Source organism: Odontesthes bonariensis, chromosome 4 (assembly GCF_027942865.1).
Source record: "Odontesthes bonariensis isolate fOdoBon6 chromosome 4, fOdoBon6.hap1, whole genome shotgun sequence".
NCBI lineage: Eukaryota > Metazoa > Chordata > Actinopteri > Atheriniformes > Atherinopsidae > Odontesthes > Odontesthes bonariensis.
Genome location: NC_134509.1, coordinates 27,200,177 through 27,223,696, shown reverse-complemented (window position 1 = coordinate 27,223,696; position 23,520 = coordinate 27,200,177). Strand labels below are relative to the sequence as shown.

The following is a 23,520-nucleotide window of genomic DNA, read 5'->3' as shown; positions in this document are numbered from 1 at the left end:
AGTACTTGCCTTTTAAAATGTTGTAACATTCCACAATTTTTCACATTTGAGAAGCTAGCGCAAATGATTTGATTTGGTCGATATCCAGAATACTTCCTGGTTAAATTCCCACCTAATGATTGAAATGATGACAAAATGAGCTATGACAGTTTAGATAACCTTTAATATTATTAAAAGCAGAAAGCCGTCACATTTGAGAGGCAGGGACGAGTATCTTGTTGTTTTTGCAGGAAAAATGGTGCAAATGTGTCACAGATTTTTAAAATGATCTGTTGAAAAGTCATTCCACTGATTATTTCAGCTCTTAGCGTTTTAAGTCAGTGACTCATCTGCCCACAAAATATCTTTAAAATCCAAGTCGCCTCTTCTTCTGCTCCCATTAACACTGTTACAGCCTTCAAGACCGTAATATAAGCCAACACAAACACAGCACTGTTGATACTTCCCCTTGTAAAACACACTCAACCTTTTAATGTGTTGTCAAAGAAGTGGAAACTCAATCTTACTTCAGCTTTTGTGTCCATCCCTTTCTTGTGTTTTTATATTGGACTGTATTATGTTGAAGGATGTTTTTATTTTTTATGCAACAACAAGAAAACGGTGCACGATTTATTCTCTTTTTTTTCTTCCAAGTGCAAGCATTCTTGTTTTAGCCACGTCATGGGAAAGATGAAATGGCTCAGCAAATTAGTCTTTCTCGTGCTCGCGCCAGCCAGAAAGAAGCAAACTTCCTTAACAGTCGTGTTGATTTCAGGTTGTGCATGTCATCTGGCTGCATGCCTTTAGATACGTTCCATCCACCCATCTTCTGCTTATCTGAGGTCAGAGGCAACGAGTCCAAGAGGGAAAAGGGGGAAATCCCTTTTTGGATAAGACCCAGTTGACAATGAACTGAGGCAATTGACTGCACCAAGAAAAAAAACTTTTTGAATATCCATTCATTAGCTACTTCATCACTTCATCCTGTCAATGGTCAAAGAGGGGGCGGGGCTTATGCCAATTGTGAGAGGCAAGGTTAAGTCCTGTACAGGTCAAAAGTCCGTCACAGGGTTAATACGGAGGCACTAGGCACACATCGGTGCCAATTTACAATCTCCAAACAACCGACAATGCATGTTAGGAGACTGTGGCAGGAAACTGCAATGCCCAGAAAACACTCATGCGGGCAATCATAAAAAAGGCCCTGGCTGACCAGTTGTTTCTCCTGAACCTTCTCGATGGGGAGCAACAGTGATAACCACTGTGACACAGCACCATTTTTCAAAACCATTTTCTGATATTTTATAAGCCAGATAATTTGAGGTGACTGAAAATATTGAGCTCTTTTCTCTCTTTGTTTTTTTTCTTTTCACGGATTGATTAAATGTTCTTTTTTTTTTCTCTTTCTGTTCTCAGATGCTCCACTGTTATGTGTCCTATTTATGCCGTTTTGGTCCAGATGTAAGAACAGTGGTGTGATTGATACTTACTATTCTTCACACAGGTAAGTGCAGCCTAAAGGCCTCAGTATGCTTCTCCGTCGCTATCCGTCTCCGTAGTCACTGAGAGGCTCTCCGTCCTTTCAAAGTTCTCCGTCGGGCTGTCGGATGCGCAAGGCAATTAACCTCCCGATCAGTAGGCGTCGCTACATTAAACGACCCAATGCCGTGATGTCTATCGTGAAAGTCGTTGATTGATTGTTTACCTTCCGTTTCACTCCTCACAGTGAACAATGGCGACCGAGAGAGAAAGACTGTTGTTGGAATTGGAGCTTATTGATTTTGAAATGCAAATAATTTTGACCAAATGTTGACCGGTACACCGTAAACTCTTTCAAAAATGCCGGTGTTGTTGTTCTGAGAGGAAGGAGCTAAACCGGAAAAGTGATTCCGGAAATGATGTTGTTAGTCGACCAATCACAACCCTTGCAGTCTCTGTCGCCTCGAAGGATAGTTAGGAATTTTGGCCGACGCACGCAAGCGACGGAGAGCGTCTCCGGGAGGGTCTCCGTAGACGGAGAAGGCTCTCCGTAGGAGACCATAAATCAGCCTTAAAGGCCTACAGAAAGGTGATTTTTTTTTTTTTTTTTTTTTTTTTTTTTTTTTTTTTTTTTTTTTTTTTTTTTGCACAAAACTGAAATAGCAGATCGATTCCTTGTATACCATGGAATTTTTTTATGATTTTAAAATAATTTTAGGCCCCTGGATAGTCCTGATTAGGCCCAATAAACTATCACCACATTTGACTCGAATTTGGCAAACTGGAACGACAGGTGCGTGACGTCACGAGTGCCAGCTGCTGGAACAACCCCCAGTAGTTCTAGTAGCAGTTTGCCAGACCTGGACAGCTTCTCAAGGCAAATTTCAATGTGTGATGCGGGACGTCGCTTGGAAATATAAAACGTTGGGTTCAGTGCAGTTTTTATTGCGAGTAGATGTACGAAGTGCATGTGTTCCCATCAGCACCAGCAGCTCACACCACCGGGGACAGAGGGAGCAGAGAGACCTGCGGTCTTGTGTCTGTGTCTCCCTGTCCGCCTGCCTCCTCTCTGGTGAAATCAGCCGGAGCCATCCCGCCGTGTTCAGCTCCCTGTGGTGCGGACACTCAGGGGGAATCCGCTCTCCGCCAGGTGGAGAGTGGAAATCAGCCGGCAGAGCGATCATGTCCACGTCGGGGCTCTTGATGATCGCTCCGACCGCAGTGAGCAACGCACTTCCGGTTATTTTGACAAAATAAAATACCCGTTGCCTTTTATCATAGGGAAAGCCATTACGTGCTGTTGTTTTGAAAACAGGAAGTGAACCTACCCTCGTTGTAGCTAGCTTGAAACTGCGGTTTTGACAGGAAATGACGGTATGCCGGGTTGCTGCCGTCCTGCAGTGCTTCTGTCTCGGCTTGTATGGTGTCGCGGGGCAACTGATTTGTCACAAACAAGTTAAATTGTCGCTAGATTCAGCCAGATTGAGCCCGAAAGTCGCTAAGTCGCTAGATTATTTTTTTTTTGTCGCCAGAGATGGCCAAAAGTCGCTAAATTGGCAACACTGAGGCAGCCAGGAAAAACCATGGCACTTGTGACGTCGCACGGAAGCCCCGCCCCCAGTCTGGAATTCCAGGAAGGTTTCCTAGCGGCAAATTCAAAATCGCAAATTTCATGCGTTTATGAAATGTTTTGGTGTAGAGTCCAATGATCATTATTGTTCCTCTGTGTATGTATTATCATTATGTATTGGGTGTAGTGTCAGCTTTCTGTAGGCCTTTAAGGGTCTAAATATATACGGAGGGCTCTGTACATTGAGGTGTCACAAACATAGGTCTACATATTATAGCAGTTTGCTGCCACTTAGAAGCAGTAACAGAAACATGTGCAACAGTCTGAGCTGAGGGCTGCTCTTGGTTGTGTTAGTGCTGTTGTTGCTTTATTCTGCTTTGGAGAAGTCAAAGTTGGCAAAGATCGTTTTTTTGGTCAAATGAAGCTCAATGAATCAGTTGTAGAGAAAATATTAATTTTGTCAAATGAAAAGCACAATTTAAACTCACAGCAGTATCAATCCATCAGTCATATTGGGGGTGGGGGGTGTCTTAGAGTAGTGTACATATTAGCTTTCTGAACACAAAGATTTTCAACCAGTCTCTATCACAATATACAGTCCCTCCCTGCTTGAAATCATCCACAAACATCTCACAGTCTTATCTCCAATTAGGGGTTTAAATGACTACAGGCTGGTTGCTCAGACACCAGTTATCATGAAATGCAAAACTGGTTTGGCAGCACACACACATCCACACAGTCCACTTACAGGACTAATAGTTCCACTGAGGACACCATAGTCATGGCCCTATGTACCACACTGACTCATTTGGAAAACCAGTCATTACGTAAGGCTACCTTTTGTGGATTTTACCTCAGTGTTATACACAATAATACTAGTCAGGCCAGTCAGTGAACTACTAGGCCCCTCACAAACCATCTGTTATAGGATTAAGGTTTTCTAGACTTGTTGCTCTCAGAGAACAAGAGCTGGCCTCCACCTCTCATCAGCTATCACTCTTAACACTGGCTTTCCCCAGGGTTGTGTGCTGAGCCCTTTACTTGATACATTGTACACCCACAATGTCTTGATATGCAAATGACAAAATAGGAAAGTTTTCACACCCATTCATGGCTAAAAATGATGGTGGTAATCAGGTTTGTGCGTATACTTTCACAGTGACTGAGCTTCATAAAAGGAACCGTGTGTGTGTGTACACAGAGAGCCGGAGTTTTAGTTATCATACCACAAAATGTTTGGCATCTAGCATCGGGTTGTGTGAATTGACTGTGTGAGTTACTCAAGACCTGACTTTTTCTTTACATTTTGTTTATTTAAACAGCAGTTATACATTGACTGCCCCTTTTTGACCTCGTGACCTGTGTTTGATTTCCCTCTCTAGCTGTCGGTCACCATGGTGATGCAGGTATTAAGTCCACCTGTGGTGTCTGTGGTTTTCTACACTGTGCTGTCCCTGCTTACCTTGGCTTTGTTGCTGCTGCTATGTGTCATTCGTAAGAAAAGGAGGATGGAGGGTACATACCAACCCAGTGCAGAGGAGAAAAAACAGACCAGAGCAGCCGGACCTGAAAAGCCCGGCCTGCCTTTACCGTTGCCAAAAGAAGAACGCCTCATATAAGAGAAGTGGCCTTGGTGATGTGTGAAGCTGTATATTGGTAAAACTTGTCGTCTCACGCCCCCCTTGCTGCCGTTCACTGGGATCACACATTTGTTTTCTGCACCAGAAATTCTCAGACTCTGTATTTAACATTGTATGTGCTGTTACCGGTACTTTATGCATATCCAGTGAGAACAAAAAGACCGATGGACAACTGGATTAATTCAGTCACTTGCTTCAATGTGAGAAAAGAGGAAACATCATGTGAGAGTGGAAGCTTTGCTCACTGATATCTTACATAAAAAAAATACACAAGGACCATGAGCTTAAATGTATGTTGTATTTGTACTAAAGTTGACACGTGTACCTATATATATATTTTTTTTTTTCTTCTGTGTTTTGCATATTTATATATGAAATGTATTTGACACTCTTTTCAACTACGAAGGAAGTTAACCAAAAACAATGATGCACTTTTTTTTTTTATTATCAAATTGTAAGAGGCTCAGTTTCATACATAAACATAAACATGTATATATGGTACACAAGGTGTGCTGTGATTAAAACAATGTGCGCACAAAGCACTGCTGCTCTCTTTCCTTGGAGTGTTAAAGTTGAGGCAGGGGTTGAGTCTCTTTGCAAAATGTAAAGTTTATTAAAGTTGAAGTTATTTATTCAGCCTCTGTGACAACAGTTTGCAAGAAATGTAATGATTATCCTTCAGAATGTGTCAGTTTTTGTGGAGAAGTAATTGATGGACGGTGAATCACCCACATATTTATATCTGTAGATGATATATTTTATCAATGACAAATGGCCTGTTGAGTAGCTAGTTAATAGAAAAAGAAACGAATGTCCTTACTGGCCCACATTTATTATTTTGTGTGTAGTTATTTCAGCCATACTGCCTTTGGACTCTAATTTTGGTTCATCTAGTATACACAATTAAATAACAGATGCACCATTGACCTCTTTCTATGTAATATTTTATTTAAATCTATAGTGGTCACTTAAGTTAGGAAATAATGAAGCTCTTTGAAAGTGAAACTAACTGTGACCAGTTTTTAATATTTACACCCTCAATTGCAACAAATGGAATCCAGGATTGGAGCCACGGATGGGAATGGGAAATTGCGACATGATTATAAAGTGTCCACAATTTGTTCACGGTAACAGAGGCTGGAATGTAACCAGCCTTTAAGCTTCAAATCTCTTCTTCAGTTCAGATACTTTGACAGGAGGGCGGCCTTCCTCGTCAGGTGCCTCTGGGCTTTTGTTTGTTTCTGAGTCACATGGTGAGGGAGTTTGTGTGTTCTCCCTGCTTTGAAATACAGGCTCAGCCATATCCTTGGTTGCACTTCTCACCTGGAAGCCTTGGATGGATGGCTGAGACTGGAAGCGCACTGCAGCAGATAGCACTCTGGGAGGAGAGGAGATCTGTCGTACCTGTTGCTCATCTTTCTTTGCTGCTATTTCACTCTCTTTCTCCTGGTCCACTTGAGGTTTAGGATCAGAGGCACGACTCTTAGGTTCAGGAATTACTGTAATTTCCCCTCGATCTCGCTCCTCCACCACAGACTTGGAGTGACAGGGATCTAGTTTTTTATGTATGTTTAAAGATTCTTTAACTTCTTTACTTTTCTCCTCTTGGGTCTCTATTACCTCTTCTCTTGTCACACTTTTTTGCATTTCCTTTGTTGTTTGCGTCTCTTGTCCTGCAGCCACCTCCTCATCCTGGCTCTGTTCATGAATTATTTTCTCTTTCAACCCTTCATCTTCTCTCCCGTCAGCCATTTCATTCAGAGGGTCCTCCACTAAACTCACTCTCTTTTCCTGATCATCTTTCTTTCTTTCCTCTTCCAACTGTACTTCCTTAAAGTTGTATCTGTCACCCTTTTCTTCTGCTTCCTGCTCTCCATTTATTGCTATGTTTGTTTCATTCTGTTTCTCTCTGTCTTCCCACTGTCCCAGTTTTTGCTCCCCTATTTCACATGCTACATGCAGACTGTGTGTCCGCTCTTCCTCTGCCAGGCTGGTGTCGAGACATAGCCAATCAGAGTCTTCTGTCAGGTCTGACAACTCCTCTGTGGTTTCCAGATTCCAACTGTGTAGGCTGCCACTTCCACTGATGGACAGAGATAGGCTCTCCTGGCTGGGGTTGGCTGGTCCATGCTGAAAAACACATGTTCCACTTAACTTTAAATGCACTTTGTATGTTTGTGATTATAATTATAGTTCATCCATGTCTTACCTTTGTGATATAGTCATGGCTGTCTGGTCCAAAAAGATCCAGGCTGCGAGTGCCGTACAGTAGGCCTCGTTCATGGGAGCTACGAGAGCTGAGTGTGTCAAAGATCTCCCCAAGAAGATCCATTTCTTCTGGGTCACAAAGTGGTGAATCATCCTCCTCTTCTTCATCCTTCCGGAGCTCAGGGTCAGGCTCGGCCACATGCCCAGACCCAGCTCTGTTACCAAACAATTAACACACAGTGACATGAACAAGAGAAGTCGTGCTAAATCATCATTTATTTCCTCTTTTCCCTATTCATATGCATCTCGCTAACAGTGTTGGAACAATTTTACAAGGTCTGGTTTACGCTGGATATTTTCTTTTTTTGTTTGTTTTACAAACCCAAGATATTTAAATTTGGCTGTAATTTCTTTATAATTTTGGTGTAATTTTGCTCTTTTCATGTAATTTTTGAGTTAGTCTAAAGGTATCTTCAGGAGTTCATATTATTAAGTTTAAATGATGTTTAATTTTGGGCTTTGGCTGGACCACTCATCCAGTGTTCTCTTGGTTGTATGCTTTGGATCATTGCCCTCTTAAAAGGTGAAGCATTGCTCCACAAGTTTCCCTCAAGGACCTCTGTATTTAGCTTGTTATGTCTCCTGCGGGCCCTCTTCTTTGGTTGGTTGGAATGAATGAATATCTGTTCTGAGAGTGTCTTTCTTCTAGCTGCTCTACAATAGAAGTCTGGTTGATGTAGTGCTGTAGAGATTGTACCCCTTCTGGAAGGTTCTCTCATCATTGCAAAGTACTCAGGAGTAACTTCTGAAGCTCTGTCAGCGTGACACTTCTTCTACACATGGGTGTATGCCTCTAAACCATGAAACCATTAATAAACTTAGCAGCAAATAGATTCTGATCAAGTTATAGACACATCTTAATGATAATCAAAGACTAAAGGGTGCACATTACTATAGCAGGACTGCCAAAGCTTTGGATGATTTTTGTGATAAGAAATTTCAGAAGTACTCATGCAAAGTAAGATTACTTAAAGATGTGCTAAAGGAAATGTACCAAGTAACTTTCCATTACAGCGTACCTATCCCATGCATCTTCAGAGTCCTTTGTGGTGTCCTTGTCCCCGAGTTTCTTAACAGGCCGGCGGGGTCGCGACTTACACGAGGAAACACGGTAACAAAAGAAAGGGATAGCAGCACAGCATGAATGCAAAAGATGCCAATAATGTTTAAAAAATATCTTTATAAGTGTTAAACAATCAAGCCAAAGAAGTCGAGTAATAAAAGTGCTTAGTATTAGTAAGCATGTATCATTAGTGCATGTTTTGATTGTTTAATAAGACCTTTAAAGTGAAGTGATTCATGAATTCAACTGGAGGATCTCACCATCCCAAAGTGCTGTGTGATTGGCAGGCGATTCTGCAAACAGTCCGACTGGACTCTGCGATATGTTACCGATCCTCCTCTCTGAAGGGCGTGCTCTGCATTCTGGGCCTATGTATCATACGAAACATAGTGTTATAACCACTGCAAAATTTATATCTATGAAAATATATATCCACACCAAAATGAGCCTACCTTGTTAATCAGAAAGTTTTTGAAACCTGATTTGTTCAGTACTTTGGCCTTTAGAGACACAAGAACATGTCAGTAATACAATCCACCTGCGCAACACAGAACCCCAGCAACACCACCTCAGTGCGTACGCACCTTCATGTTTGCTTTGGTCTTCATGTTGAGGATGAGAGCTCCGCCCCCTTTCTGTCAAAAGTAAAAATGCATTTGTGTTGGACCTGTCAGGAAGATGGGAATAAATTGCAGTGTCCCCAGTAAACCTACCTTTAAATTACCAACTAACTGTTGGTAAGATTTCCCTCTTCCTATAGAGACAGATCAAAATAAAAGAGGACATTGTCAGTCAGCAGTAAACACACACACACACACACACACACAGAGAAAGAGTTGCAAACCTGCTGTTGTTTCACACATGATCTCTTCCTCAAAGAGGTCATCTGGTTCCTTCCCTTTATTCAGAACATCCAGTCGGCTATCAATGAACTTCAACAAATAGGAAAAGAAAAAAAAAAGTTATTTTTTAAATTATTTGATCAGGGTCTTACTGACCTCTGACTTGATTAAACCACAGAAAAATATGTGATTATGCTCATATAAGAACGTTAAGCACAAAGTGTGAAATAATCTTCAACCGAAGGATCTTCTTTTTTGTTTAATCACGTATGAGCTAGCCTACCATTAACCAGCAGCAGCATTTTACTCAAGTTTTCACTTTTAATCTCAAGCAAGCAGTTCCCCGTTGTTAAGTTACAGGATGTGTCCAGCAGAGGTCAGTGTGTACCTGTTTGAAGAACTGCAAATGAATTGCACTTTGCAAGAACTTCTTCATGGTGGGAGACTTGTGATCTAAAAACAGCTCTTCGCAGAAATATATTTCCCCTTCCTGCAGAGAGAGTTGAATATAGAATGAGCAACAGGCACAGAAAAACGTAGTCACAGTGTTTCTGTGAGTGGCAGACCTCATGGCCCTGCAGTGCATCCTTGTAGCCTCCAAACAGCAGAGCTTGAGCTTTCAGGAAAGCCCGAGAGACACCACAGCCAGGTGACACCGCCTGGCGCTTCAAGCACACCTTCAGCCCAGACATCTGGACACAGATTTACATTTTGCTTTGTTATAAGAATCCAGAGGAACTGCTACTGCTACTCAGTAATGATGAGTAAGACAACATCATGAAAGGCTTATGAATTACATAGACATGTATAATATATATATATATATATATATAAATATATATATATATATATATATATATTATACATATACACACACACACACACATATATATGTATATGATAACGAAGATCCACAAAGAATATTTTTACCACATCTGAAGGTATCCGCTTAAGGTCGTCAAAGGTGGTTTCCAGAGTGTTTGTATCCACATTTAGAATTACAACCTCCTCCAACCCACGACTCCTCACCCTCTAGCAGGTAAACACAAGAACAGTTTGATCAGGGGTCAGTGTACAAGGGCAAACCCAGTAGATTCTTGGAGTTGGTGGTACCTGAGTGTTTAAATTACTGGTTTACCTCAGACAGACTGGTATGGACCCCAATTAGATAAGGCATAGGTGCACTGCAACCACAAGGAAAAACATAGATCATTGTCAGTGCATCAAAATGGCTGCTAGCTATCCATCTAGATAGCTATCCATATAACAAGCTAGATAGATAGATAGATAGATAGATAGATAGATAGATAGATAGATAGATAGATAAGAATGGTGTCTCACCAGCAATAATCCAATAAGTGTGGTGGCAGGACAGGTATGAAGATATGTTGCCAGTACATTGGGTACAACACAGCACTGAGTGCATGCACGCAAGATGTCAGCTACACAGATAAAATGGAGAATGCTTTCAACACACAACAACACAAACAAGCTAATGTGGTCAAATGTGATTAACTCAATTAAGGATACTTTAGTTGCATCCATTAGATGATGAAGCAGTTCAAGTCTGCACTTGGGTTAGGTGAGGGTTGATTGGTGGGAGAATGTTTTAAGTACATGTCAAATATAACCTTTGGTTGAGGTAGGAGTTCAAACAATGAGCATGTGTTCGCACCCCGATGTGGATATTATGATGAAAAAACAACAACACTGAGCCATTACTGTATGAACTGACTTGTATCTCCATCAGCATAATGTCTGTATGAATGTGTAGGTGACCAACTATTTGTTCTATGTTTTTCTGTATGTTGTATGTTGCTTCTTTCTATAAAAACAAAGTACAAAAAAAAAGAAAAAACAACAACAAAAGTGTCTTACAGTGCTCAGTTTGCTTGAAAAGATGAGGATGCGTCTCTCGAACAGCATGCTGGCATAGAGCTGAAGAAGGTTCCCAACATCTACTGCTACAATCAGCTCGGTCAAGTTCCTCTGGCAAACCCACAGACACATGATGATTCAGTTTGAGAGGGCCAAGTGTTGCCCAGAAATAACTCATCGGCTTTGTACAATATGAGATATATACAAAGAGTTTAGTGTAATCTAACATACTCACATTTTCAGGGATGGAAGGGAGACATCTGGGATCCGGAGCAATGAAATATGGAACCTGTCCACACAAATGAAATCAAATATTAGAGTTTGGTCTTTTTGTTTTCAGCAGGATGGATGTATTAGTATCTTCACAGAGGAACTCTTAGAAGGTTGCAGGATCAAAGTGTAGGATTTCATTCCAAAATGTTCTGTCCTTTGAACAGTTCTGCTATCAGATGCAAACAGCTGTATGAGTTAACTTCTCACTGAATCCCAACCTTACCATTACCATGTTTCATATTTCTCATTAGCAATGCCTTCCTTCAATTTGCCCACATTCCATTTCTACTGGTAAAAAAAAAGAACTACAAATCATCAACTTGGTAAACAAGAGAGCCACTACACCATCCGGACTCAAATTTTACAGATTACAATTCATAATGCACTTAAACATTGCAATAATGTATTAGATTGTCATAGTTTTCGTTTATTTTGGAATGAAACAAAAAAAAAGAGTTAGAACCAGCTGTAGTTTTGAGTCACACGGAGCCATCTTTCATCTGACATAAACTTCTCCGTTTTGTCAGGAAATGTCAAGCATTATTCAGAAGTTGTGAACACATAAATGAAGTTGTTTTAAAGGCCATATTGTCAGCTAGTTAGTGCAAATTGTATTAAGTTTGGCGTAAACATTTATTGTAGTAGAGGGGTGAGTGACAAGGTTTTAGTCCACACATATCAGCTTTAGCCAACAAGCACAGACAGCCAAGGTTTTCCAGCAGGAGTTAGTCTGTATCTGCTGGGCTGCAATTCCAGACCACATGAACTCCTGTGGGACTCACCCCCTGTTGTCCCTCTGGGTGTCCAACAGGATGAGACACCTCTCTGCTGACCAAGAACTGTTCTCCCTCAGAAAAAAACACAACACGCAAACCACTGACAGAACAGATACAAAGTCAAGTGTAACGCCTGGTTCTCATTAGTTTTTCAACATTTACCATCTGCAGAGTGACCGATCCAGCTGCCAGTGGTATGGGCTGTTTGTAGAGTGCAGCAAGGAGCGCTTTGATCTCATTGGTCTGTAAAGAGATATCCTGTTCATGCTGCGATGTTCATACAAGTGAGTGTGAATTAAAGAGAATAATAATTTCATAATAGCATCTCACCTGTCCTTTTGAGAGGTAATCGGCCAAGTTGTTGAGAAGCTTGTAAAACACTTCAAACCAAGGAAGATAACTGCAATCAAAATGTTTTAAGATGGATTCATTATGAAAGGTTGTGTGTACATAAAAAGTTGCAGAAATATTCGCACACAAATGTACCTGAGAATGCAAAGGCTGGTGTTTGTGCTGTTGTTGAGACGACAGAAGCCGAAGCGTTGGCATCCCTCAAGGTCAGTCAGAACAAAAGTAAAGTGCTGCACGGCAACTCCATCCCTCAGTCTCAACAGATAAAGTATACAGTGAAAAGTGGACATATGAAAAACAAACTGGCAAAGGCTTTAATGAGGACTGGAGTTAGACAGCTACTATGTACAAGTTCCTACTCACCTCTGTATGTCATATGGGAAGCAGAACCGTGGCAATGTTTGACGGGACTCCTGAAAAATGGGATATAACAGTGCTTGCAAAAACATTAATAAGACAAAGAGCCAAGCCAATTACTTTTTAAGGTTTGGCCCTTGCAGAGTTTTGACTCTAATGCAGGGCTTGAAAACGAAAATTATTTTTCAATCGTTCCGTTCCGAACGGTTCAGGCATGTTTAACGTTTTCGTTCTTGCGTTCCGCCACCAACATATTGTTCCTGAACCGGTTCGGAACGTAAAATATCGTTCGTTCTTATCGTTCCGGCAGTGTTTGGCGGGCCTATCAAGTCTACGTGTGTGGACTTTACCTTAGAATAGACGTACTCATTAGTATTTGCCCTTGATTTACACCGTAGCTCTATGCCCAAAAATAATAAATCACCGGCAGCATCCAAAAACATTCAGATGGGCTAAAGCTGCGTCGACGTCACTTCCTTGATCTGGGAGCTTCAATGTAAGATGAGGGTTGATCTACTACTGTAGACAACAAAGTATATGCTATATTCTACATGAATTTTTATGAATTTTTATGTTGTAGAGTTGTGGATTTATTTTATCAATGGATAAATTGAGCAGCCTTGCTTTGTTGTCTACATTAGTAGATCAACCCTCATCTTACATTTAAGCTCCCAGATCAAGGAAGTGACGTCAACGCAGCTTTAGCAGCAGAGAAGCTATTAGGCTTGTGTTGATAATAATAAACTCCTGGACTATGTACAAACTTCCAAATGCATCGTTTTGTGAGTACAGACCATATTTGTACTACTGTAGAAGTTTGGTGTCATGGCATGTGATTTTAGTGTGGTAATTTTGGAGATACTGCCAGGGTCCGTTAGCGCTTGTACTAAGCTATTCGGGATAACTCAGTAACTCAGCTGATGTTCAGCCAAGATCAGAAAAACTTGGGGTGGGCTACTTGGCTGGATGTCACGGTTCAAATGACCCTAGGGTGAATCTACTCCGAACCATCACTTTAACTAGTGGATAACTAGACTAAGTAGTGGATAAAGGAAGTGATTCGTGACAGCTGCCTGCATTGAGCCTAGCGGGCAGCGAAGTGAACGCACAACTGGAAGTAGTCTAGTTTTTTTTTTCCCTGACAAAGGCTTCGCTTTTGTGAAATTTTATAAAATATATAGAGAACGAAAAAAACGTTATTAACCGGTTTTGTGGATTTCAGAATAACGTTTCTGTTCCGGAACAGTTGAAGACCATTTCGTTTTCGTTTTCGTTTTCGTTTTCGTTTTCGTTCCTCGTAAAATTCCGTTCGTTTTCGGTTTTCGTTTTCGTTCTTTGAACCGGTTCGGAGCCCTGCTCTAATGTGACCTAAACCTCATTTCCAGAAACGTTTGGAAATTTTCTAAAATGCTGTGAAAACTTCTGTAATTTGTTCATTTGTCCGAACCTTTATGTTACAGACAAAACTCCAACGGAATTATTTGCAATGTCTTTATTAACCAACTTTGTTGTATCTAGAAAATAAAAACAGTTTGAATTATTTAGATTTGATGCCGACAACACACTCAAAAAGTTGGGAGAGAGGCTAAAACAGGCAGAAAGATTGATAGACGATTCCATAACCAACTGATTAGTACGAGACAGTTGAGGGTGTCAGTATTAAGTACAAAAAGAGCATCCACTGAAGCTCGGTCTTTCTCAGTCTTGGCTCACCACTTTGTGTTCCTAAAGTTCCTGAAAATATTTTTCAATGCAAGATTGAAGAGAAGTTAGATATATATAAATATCTGCTGGACATTGTATTGTGAATAGATTCAGTTTGAGGAAATCTCACTGTGGATAAAGGCCAGGAACAGAACTCACTGTTGGATGTGTTTGACCTCAGGCAGCACTGCATGAGAAGCCATCATGCCACCATGATCAGTATAGCCACATGGACTCAGGAGTACCTTGAAAAAACAGTTTCACTCAGCATTGTCCGACAGTGCATCTGGAAATGTAATCTGAAACTGCATTACAAAGGAGAAAGCAAAGTACCAACTCCATAGAAATACCACCAAGTTTTTGGGACACGACCTCGTCTGAAATAAACAGAAACAGTGAACATATGGTCTGTGGTCAGATGAGTCCATGTTTCACTGGACTTTAGGAAAAAAGGGGGGACTTTAGGGGGATAGTCAGCGTCCCTGGTGTGAATGACTTGCATACGCATTAGGGACGCATATATTGGAATTTTACAGTACCATACGGTTGTTACTGATGTAAAAGGTTATTTCTCCTGGACAATGCCAGACCTCGTTCTGCAAGACTTACAACAGCAGGGCTCCATAGAAGCAGAGTGTGTGCAGTTTGCTGGCCTGTCTGCAATCCAGATCTATCTCCTATTAAAAATGTATGATGCATCATGAGGAAGAGAATCGGAGGACAACAACCATGGACTGTCAAGCAACTGAAATCTTGAGTTCAGTAACAATAGACACAGATTCCTCTTGTAAAAGGCCAACAATGAATGTCCTCAGTTCTCAGACAATTGACAAGTTTCATTAAAAGGAAGCTCATGTAATAAAATGTTGAATATGTCACTCTTCCATTTTTTTTGGAGTGTTGCTGGCATCAAATTCTTGAATTGTTTTATATTTTCTATATAGAATGAAGCTCGACAACAAAGACATAAAGACTTGTGTTTGCTCATTAAAAGCTCAAACAAATTAAATGATTACAGATTTAAGATTTTATAGCATTTTAGGAAGTTTCAAAACTTTCCGGGAAATAGGGTTTGTATTAGGTCAGGTACACTAACCTAAACTATTCACCGTTTTAGTTTAACTTGTTCTTATGCTAAAGCTGCCTGTTGGTTTAAAACCAAAAGTAAGGCTGCAAGCAAATAAAATCTCTGACGTCTTGATTGCACTAGGTGGACAGTCAGCTGATCATGATCCCTGAAAACAAGCTACCAAAATCATTTTACAACATAATGTTATACTGTATGCTTCAAAGAGCCGGGGTGGATACCTCATCACTAAAGTCCTCTGGAAACTGAAACATCACTCCAGGATCTGCAACATTAAAATAAAAGAATGATTTATCACCAGTTCTAAAGCATTATATTATAGCAAATTCTTTTTAAGTTCTTTGAGTTGAATAGAATGAATTAAACAAGGAAATAATGGAACAAAATGTTTAAAATGATTGTTATATTATATTTTTTTTACCATAACATGCTCCCATTGGTTCATGTGCCACAAGAGAAGCTGTGTGGTTTTTGATGATCACATGACAGGAAGTATGAGCAACTCTCAGCACAGCAGAAACACAAAGTCTGACTATTTTGTGTCACATAAATTATTAACTTAAATGTTTGAGGCAAATTACAGATTCTGGTCCAATCAGTGTAATGTATGATGCATAGACTAATACAGTTTATGCAATACACAGTTTATGGTGTTATGTAAAGAATAAGACAAGAAGAAGGCGGACAGAGGCACAGGAAAACACTACAGTAACATTTTCTCTGCTGCTGATAAAATTCTCTATAAATCTAAATTCCTCTGTTGGGGATGATAAACTTCTAATGCTCATGGGAAGGTCAAGCCTACACCAAGAAGACGTTGCATTTCCTGTTTGGTTTCAGTGTGCTGCTGTTAAATAGTAGAGAGGCCTCACCTTTGTCTCTGGCCACAGGGCATGTTGCTTCAAAGAACCAGTTGAAGGTTCGCTCGGGGTTTTGTCTGACAGGAAAGAGATTCACGGTGAAGACATTAGATTATTCTTAGACAGTCTCACCCGCTGATGTGTCACCTACATTAATGAAGAGACAATTGAGCAAATCTATGTAACATATATTACTGATCATATTCTAATAAACCCTGGAACAGTATTACTAGGTCAAATAAAAACATGTGAAACATGTTTAAAACTTAAAAACTGCACAGCATATTTCTGGTGATGAAAAACCTGGAATGGGACTGACAAGTGCAAACAGATATTTAGAGTTTATTCTTTGGCTTTAACTACATGTTGGGCTCAGGAAAACTCCCTGGTTGAATTACATTTTGGAGTTCTTTGTGCGGTGCGTATGATAATTTGCTTTGACGTGAAATCTTAAAAACAAACCGTGACGGCAATCAAATTTAAAACGACAAGTCTCTTCTCTAAACACAGGAAGAGAGCTAAAATGAACTCGCTTCAGGGTTACTTTTCCTGCAAGAGGAGTTTAGTTTTAACTGCTGAAATGTGTTTCGAAAATCACTTCAGTTACTTCAACTCTGCTGTTATCGATTGTACATTTGAACAAATGTTAACTCACAGTTGGAGAACAAAGATGAAAAATTGCTGTGTGATCTACTAGAAGCAGGTGGTCAATAATTCATCGGATGGATATGTGTTACATAAAAGCTGGTCATTTGTTAAACGGCGTCTTTGATCTGCTTTAAACAAAAACAGGTCCACTTTAAAGTGCATGGCAACACATACAGGACAGCAAAGTTACTGCAGGAAACTTCCTGTGCAACTGTGAGAGGAAGTAATAAAAACCGCAAGAACTGACTGACAGGCAGAGTGGTGATGATGGAGGTCGACAAACTGAAATGAAATCATTATCTTACTTCAGTCTGGAGCCCATCCTGTCTGAATGTGACTGTTTCCATGTGTTTATCGAGGAGGCGAGAGGTCTTCAGCAGGTCTTTCAGATGACAGCCATGCCTCTGATGAAGCAGTGTTATGAGCGAAGGCAGACGACAGCAGTAGCAGCAGTCTGCAAAGTCAGCGCTGGAGTGGCAAAACACTTCCTGATCGATGTCAATATGTGTGTGTCAGTGAGTAAATGACGTCTAGGAGCGTATGTCTTTTTTTTGCTTTCCCTTTCTTGCACTGCTTTTGTTTTCTGCCATCAGGTGAGAATAAACTTAATGAATAAAAATCTAATTTCTGCTGTAGTAATAAGTTTAACAAGTCGCACTTCTACTCAGTGACCTTAAGGAACTCTAGCTTTTAATAGTTTCTTCTCTCCTCTTCTTTATAATTTTTTCACTTGGTGAATCCCTACATTAGAATCTGATCAGCAGCTGGAGAATGTAGTGCAGTGTTCACACCCTATTAACCCCTTTATAAAGTACTAAGATAAGAGGAGCTACCATTGAATCTGGTATAACTTGATTTATGCATGCTTTTGTGTGAAAATCCTTCAAACTGCCTACAAGCAAAGCTGACAGCTGGCATTGTGAGTCTGGTCATCACTCAAATAAACGGACATTAGATTTCTGGCACGTCATGACGGAGTACTTGCTGTTAAATGTCTCATAGCGGGAATAAGCCAGTGATGTATCTGGTCTTCTCAGAGATACACCAGGCTTACAGTTCCAATAGCGCCTCTTTGTGGTGTTGAGGCTAAACTGCACTGTGCAGGTCTCCATTTTGATTTGTTTTGTAAAAATCCCAGTAGAAAGATAAGAGCACATCCACATGCTTAGTTTATTTCAGACAAAGGCTGTCATTTTTTTTTTCAAGTTAAAACTAATCATGAATAAAAAAAAAATTAAATAAAAACACCCCACACATATAGATTTTTTTTTCAACTACTTTATTTCAATCAACGCCAAATCAGACAACTGATAAAATTGGCCCAGGTATGGAAATGTTTATCTGATGATGGTTGTGAATGGAAATTAACAGAAAGATATTGATCACAAGCACACTTGTGTTAGCTACCTCTACATGAGCTCTAAGATAGGTGGGTCATTTCGTTGTTTAGTGTGTGGGCCCTACTCTGGTCTATTAAGACACGAAACAGGAGAGGAGGCAGAGACGGGAGAAAGAGGAAGACAGGAATAAGAGAACTGGGAAAGGGCAGCACTGTAACAACAACAAAAAACATCACAGTGGAAGAGCAGAGTAGGGTTGGAATAAGTGGATGGATACTTCGATGAGTTGTGGATGAGTGCAGATGAGAAATGAGTGATTTTAGCCTTAGGCCACCTCCTCCTCGCCCTCCTCCTCAAACTCTCCCTCCTCGGCTGTGGCGTCCTGGTACTGCTGGTATTCGGACACCAAGTCGTTCATGTTGCTCTCCGCCTCGGTGAACTCCATCTCATCCATACCCTCACCGGTGTACCAGTGGAGGAAGGCCTTGCGGCGGAACATGGCAGTGAACTGCTCAGAGATGCGCTTGAATAGCTCCTGAATAGCTGTGCTGTTGCCGATGAAGGTGGCGGCCATCTTGAGCCCACGTGGCGGGATGTCGCACACGGCTGTCTTGACATTGTTGGGGATCCACTCCACGAAATAGCTGCTGTTTTTGTTCTGGACGTTCAGCATCTGCTCGTCCACCTCCTTCATGGACATGCGGCCGCGGAACACAGCAGCCACGGTCAGGTAGCGGCCGTGGCGTGGGTCGCAGGCTGCCATCATGTTCTTGGCATCGAACATCTGCTGTGTAAGTTCGGGCACTGAGAGCGCTCTGTACTGCTGGCTGCCCCTGCTGGTGAGCGGCGCAAAGCCAGGCATGAAGAAGTGCAGACGAGGGAAGGGGACCATGTTTACAGCCAGTTTGCGGAGGTCAGCGTTGAGCTGACCAGGGAAGCGCAGACAAGTTGTCACACCGCTCATGGTGGCAGAGACCAGGTGGTTGAGGTCTCCATAAGTGGGTGTGGTGAGTTTGAGGGTGCGGAAGCAGATGTCATACAGAGCCTCGTTGTCAATACAGTAAGTCTCGTCTGTGTTCTCAACCAGCTGGTGGACAGACAGGGTGGCGTTGTAGGGCTCCACCACTGTGTCTGACACCTTGAAACGGAACATGCAGAGTTCAGACGATTACAAAAGCTGCAAATAAAATAAACCAAGAAGAAATGTGACATGATCACTGTACCTTAGGAGAGGGCACCACACTGAAGGTGTTCATGATACGATCGGGGTACTCCTCTCGGATCTTGCTGATGAGCAGAGTTCCCATACCGGAGCCAGTGCCTCCGCCCAGAGAGTGTGTGAGCTGGAAACCCTGAAGGCAGTCACAGCTCTCAGCCTCTTTTCTCACCACATCCAGCACTGAGTCCACCAGCTCTGCTCCCTCTGTATAGTGACCCTTTGCCCAGTTGTTACCTGCTCCACTCTGGCCTGTAAGGATGAGGAATGGGATGCAGCACAACGATAAACAAAAATTTCTATTTTTATTATATAACCAACCATATGTGCGTGTGTCTGTGTGTACGTGATTCTATACCAAAGACAAAGTTGTCTGGTCGGAAGATCTGTCCGAAGGGGCCGGAGCGGACAGAGTCCATAGTGCCTGGCTCCAGATCCACTAAGATGGCCCTCGGCACGTATTTTCCACCTACGACACAAACGCATGCGTCAAAATTTATGCTTAGATAAGAAAATAGATAGCTGGAATGCCAAGTTTTACACTCATATAGAGCTGTGTTTTCAGTCCTGACCCGAAGCTTCATTGTAGTAGACGTTGATCCTGTCCAGCTGCAGATCGCTGTCACCATGGTAGGATCCTGTTGGGTCAATGCCGTGTTCGTCACTGATCACCTCCCAGAACTACAGACAGGTTGATGGGATTAAAAAACAAGGAATCAGTGCAGTTAGTAAAATCCTCCATGACCCTAAAGTACGAATTTAACTATTAACATGCCTCAAGCATGTTTGATGTAATGTATTTACAAGCTGGTGAATATATGGAGCTGATGCTATACACACACTGATTTATACCAAGACAAGATATGAAAGTTTCGATTTCTATTGAAAATTTGCATCCCTGCACGTTCCAGTATATTCGGTGTCGCAGCCACACGAGGGGTGTAGTCAGTTTAATTTATATTAACCCCCTACCACCACCGCCCTTTTTATTTATTAATTAATTTATTAATTTATTTTATCTAAAAACTTGGATCGATCTAATCCTGAATCTCATCCACGCTCAGTTCCACTCGATGTGTGGCTCCGTTTGGGTGTATTCGCTCATTTAAAGGACATCAGATGACAACAGCCGGGATGTCTCGGCTTGCCACCGCCCATCCTTAAGGATGCTGTTGTACGCTGCCTTCGACACGGCCTTAACAATCTGCATTCCCCTGTGTTGACCTAAATAGAATTTCCTGTGGACGACGTGATCCCCTACCAGCCGGCGCGTCGAAATGTCACTAAACTTGAATTTAGTAACATTAAACCGGCTGCTGCTTACAGGTAGATAAAACGCCCGCGGCGGCCTGTCTGTCTCCATACCTTTGCTCCAATCTGGTTCCCGCACTGCCCGGCCTGCAGGTGAACAATCTCACGCATGTTGTCGCTGTTGTGTGGGGTGTCTGTTGCTGCTGGAGAAACGGAGGAAGCTGAAGACGGGCTCTGGTTTTTAGCGGCTGTTCGGTCCTGGCCCACCCGGTTCTATCGACAGTCTGGCTGAATGGCGGAGGAGATGTGGCTGCTTTGTAAGCTGTCTCGCCCTTCCCTCTGTCCGCGGCTGCGCCGTTCCTGCCTGTGCTGCAGTATGACGTCATCTCCATGGCAACGCGAACCGGGCACAGCCGGAACATTTGGCCTGCCCGGGCTTGACAGGCCGGGAGAGAAAAAGACTGAGTAGACACGCACAAATCGTAATGTTTGGAAAAGAAAATGCAGGAGATATACTGTAAGCGACCGAGAAGGAGGTATATCCCTCAAAGCAACAGCCCCGGCGCTGTCGTGTCTCTTTAGGTATTGATTCAGAACCTACGGTGGAAATGTGTTAACCGGCTGACAGCATGTCTGACATCATGGAAATGAATACACTGTATCCTATTGTGATGGCAAAACGTTATTGATGAAAATGATTATGGTACGGTTTTACAGTGCAGTTGTTGCACTGTCTACCACTGCAACATGTGTGTGCGCGTATGCTTTCACAAGGATTGTAATTTCCCGAATTGTGACTGACAAAATGGATAGATCCATTTCAACAGACTGCGAAATGTTCATTCAAGTACTTGCATGACTGCAAATTAAAAAAAGAAAAAATTCTTGGCATCTTGCAATGTGCCCACTGTCTTGACCAATGAATTCCATATGCCATTAGTTGACTGAGGCTGAATTTTTCTTGTATCTAAAGGATTATAAAATGTAGACAATATCTGGCATATGGTTTCAGTAGTTCCAATTTGGAATGCTTGTGTGTTATTACCCACCTGATTTCCAATCTGTCTCCTTCTACCTTAAGTATACAAATGGCAGGGTCTCTCTAAGAGGGCATGTGGTGTTTTGTACCACATGAACAAGATATTTGATGTAGCCTACTCTCAAACAGGCCCGTTTCTAGGATTTTGGGGGCCCTAGGCAAAGGGGTTTTTGGGGGCCCGAGGGCTTTTTTTTTTACGGCTGGTCTGGGGGTCCTCCCCCAAAAAATTTTGTATTTCCTACATGAAATTTCGTGCATTTTAATCACAAAAGAGGTCAAACATACTCTGAAAAGTAGCCTTTATTTAAAAAAAAAAAAGTAAGTGTTTCATAGGGATGTGGCAGTCTTGAAATTGCCGAGATATTGGTCACATGATCATAGATCAGACGCACCATTACAAAGCCAACAGGGCCACAAGAAATGTGTTCACCAACTGCTAAAGACTGCTAACAAATAAAGCTTACCAGAAAACTGTTAGCCTAACATGCAGTCCTGTTGTATAACAGAACTGAAACCGACTTAGATGGTAATAGGTGGTAATAGATTGGTAATATCTGACCACGGTCATAAACTTATTTGCCGTTTGTTTAAAATAGTTATGATTGGCTCGGTATGGGAGCAATTTGAATGTGCCCTCGACACAAGACTAGAGCTATAATAATGCACATAATGAATAATACCTTAGTTCCTATTGACATTTTTGATAAGCACGTCCCATGCTACAAGTGCATGAACTTTCCCACGCTGTGGGACAGCTCAGGTAAGCTAGTTTCCACAGTTCTTAGCTAGTCGTCGTTACAACCTCACTCTTGCAAAATACGGTATACCCTGGCACAATTTTCATGTTGATTGTATAGAGTCTACTTACCGGTGTCTTGTTTTTTTTTCTCCCCCTCTTCCTTTTTCTTCTTCCTTTTTTGGTTCCCAGAGAGATAATTTCGCTTCATTGTCAGTTCTAGGTATTTGCACTTGACTTGACGCTGTCACAGCCAACCAATGGGGAGGGGGGGGCCCCTCGAGCTGGGGTATTTCGACTACACTGTCGTTGCGCTTTTCGGCCATCGCATGCTCTAGGGAGGCGCTCTTGCTGCCTTCGCAGCAAAGCCCTTCATACAGATGACTGCGCATATATGAAGCTATTTAAAATCGTCATTGCTGTTGAATACATAACCTGTCTTATTGGTATGCCTGTTGTTTGATTCATGTTGCATTTGTATCAGACTTTTCTTTCAATTAAAAAAAATAAATAAAAAATACATAACCTGTCGTCCTTGGGGGGCCCCCTCCTACTCGGGGGCCCTAGGCAATCGCCTACATTGCCTACCTTAACGCAACGGACCTGCTCTCAAACATCAATGCACCTGACTAATTACTGTGTTAAGTAGTTGGGATTTTTGGATTGCAGGATTTTGAAGTTGTTGGATGCAGCTTTCAATAATTCTGCACGTTATCTGCAACCTTAGCAGAAATCCAGAAGACAATAATTTTTCTGTCCATTATGGGTGAGCCTGTGCCTCAGATATAGCGTCAGGTTATCTTCCGCTGGTGTAGCTCTTCTGTCTTGAAGTTTGATGTGTCATATGTGCATTCTGAGCCATTTTTACCCCATATTTTGGCTGCACATGCTGGTTCAGCTGTGGCTTACTGCCTCACTTAAAAGGTAAATAAGTCATTAATCACTCATAAAGAAGCAGCTTCTTATTTTGTTTGTGCTGTTGCCCTTGGAGACAGATACAGGAAGTTTGAAAACAGAGGCTGGAAGGAAATGAAGGTTGAATCTGAGAGGGATGTTCTGGAAATGGCATGCATTCCTCTGCCTACTTGTGCAAAAATCCTAGTTTTCTGAAAATAAACTCTAGCATCAGTGAGGAGGTAAAATCGAAATGTAAGTTTCAGAAC

The 23,520-nt window shown here is 41.7% G+C and overlaps 2 protein-coding genes and 1 long non-coding RNA gene across 4 annotated transcripts in view; 1 reads left to right on the top strand and 2 right to left on the bottom strand.

Annotated features, from left to right (window-relative positions):
- The window catches only part of LOC142378845 (uncharacterized), a 5,032-nt gene extending 612 nt beyond the window's left edge, over window positions 1-4,420 (top strand). The window contains exons 2-3 of the long non-coding RNA XR_012769629.1: window positions 1,396-1,483; window positions 4,411-4,420. This is a non-coding gene — a long non-coding RNA (uncharacterized LOC142378845). The remainder of the gene's footprint in view (window positions 1-1,395; window positions 1,484-4,410) is intronic.
- A 670-nt stretch (window positions 4,421-5,090) lies between these two features.
- Window positions 5,091-17,269, bottom strand: dennd1c (DENN domain containing 1C). Of its 2 annotated transcripts, XM_075463769.1 has the most exons (23): window positions 17,081-17,269; window positions 16,140-16,204; window positions 15,489-15,532; window positions 12,483-12,532; window positions 12,255-12,374; window positions 12,099-12,168; window positions 11,931-12,011; window positions 11,775-11,840; window positions 10,955-11,008; window positions 10,720-10,830; window positions 10,183-10,283; window positions 9,980-10,025; window positions 9,772-9,873; window positions 9,408-9,533; window positions 9,230-9,331; window positions 8,844-8,931; window positions 8,713-8,753; window positions 8,584-8,634; window positions 8,452-8,499; window positions 8,260-8,367; window positions 7,956-8,029; window positions 6,878-7,091; window positions 5,091-6,798 (listed from the first exon to the last, which is right to left on the bottom strand). In XM_075463769.1, exons 1-23 carry the CDS (start codon window positions 17,095-17,097, stop codon window positions 5,824-5,826), a joined length of 2,754 nt encoding a protein of 917 aa, XP_075319884.1. In that variant the 5' UTR covers window positions 17,098-17,269; the 3' UTR covers window positions 5,091-5,823. The 2 variants fall into 2 exon arrangements, with proteins under 2 accessions (XP_075319884.1, XP_075319885.1); XM_075463770.1 differs by lacking the exon at window positions 11,775-11,840.
- A 766-nt stretch (window positions 17,270-18,035) lies between these two features.
- On the bottom strand, window positions 18,036-20,937 carry LOC142378844 (tubulin beta-4B chain-like). Its single transcript, XM_075463772.1, has 5 exons — window positions 20,697-20,937; window positions 19,904-20,012; window positions 19,690-19,800; window positions 19,339-19,583; window positions 18,036-19,253 (listed from the first exon to the last, which is right to left on the bottom strand). The coding sequence occupies exons 1-5, from the start codon at window positions 20,751-20,753 to the stop codon at window positions 18,441-18,443; spliced, it is 1,335 nt and encodes a 444-aa protein (XP_075319887.1). The 5' UTR covers window positions 20,754-20,937; the 3' UTR covers window positions 18,036-18,440.
- Window positions 20,938-23,520: the final 2,583 nt, after the last annotated feature.

Excerpts from the sequence above, each read along its gene's own strand:
- dennd1c (XM_075463769.1), bottom strand. Across the intron at positions 12,012-12,098 it reads ATTACCTCTCAAAAGGACAG|ACCAATGAGATCAAAGCGCT; the intron begins GTGAGATGCTAT and ends ATCTCTTTACAG. Across the intron at positions 6,799-6,877 it reads GCCATGACTATATCACAAAG|CATGGACCAGCCAACCCCAG; the intron begins GTAAGACATGGA and ends TGTGTTTTTCAG.
- LOC142378844 (XM_075463772.1), bottom strand. The coding sequence starts at position 20,753 with ATGCGTGAGATTGTTCACCTGCAGGCCGGGCAGTGCGGGAACCAGATT. Across the intron at positions 19,801-19,903 it reads CTACTACAATGAAGCTTCGG|GTGGAAAATACGTGCCGAGG; the intron begins GTCAGGACTGAA and ends TTTGTGTCGTAG. Across the intron at positions 19,254-19,338 it reads GTGTGGTGCCCTCTCCTAAG|GTGTCAGACACAGTGGTGGA; the intron begins GTACAGTGATCA and ends TTCCGTTTCAAG.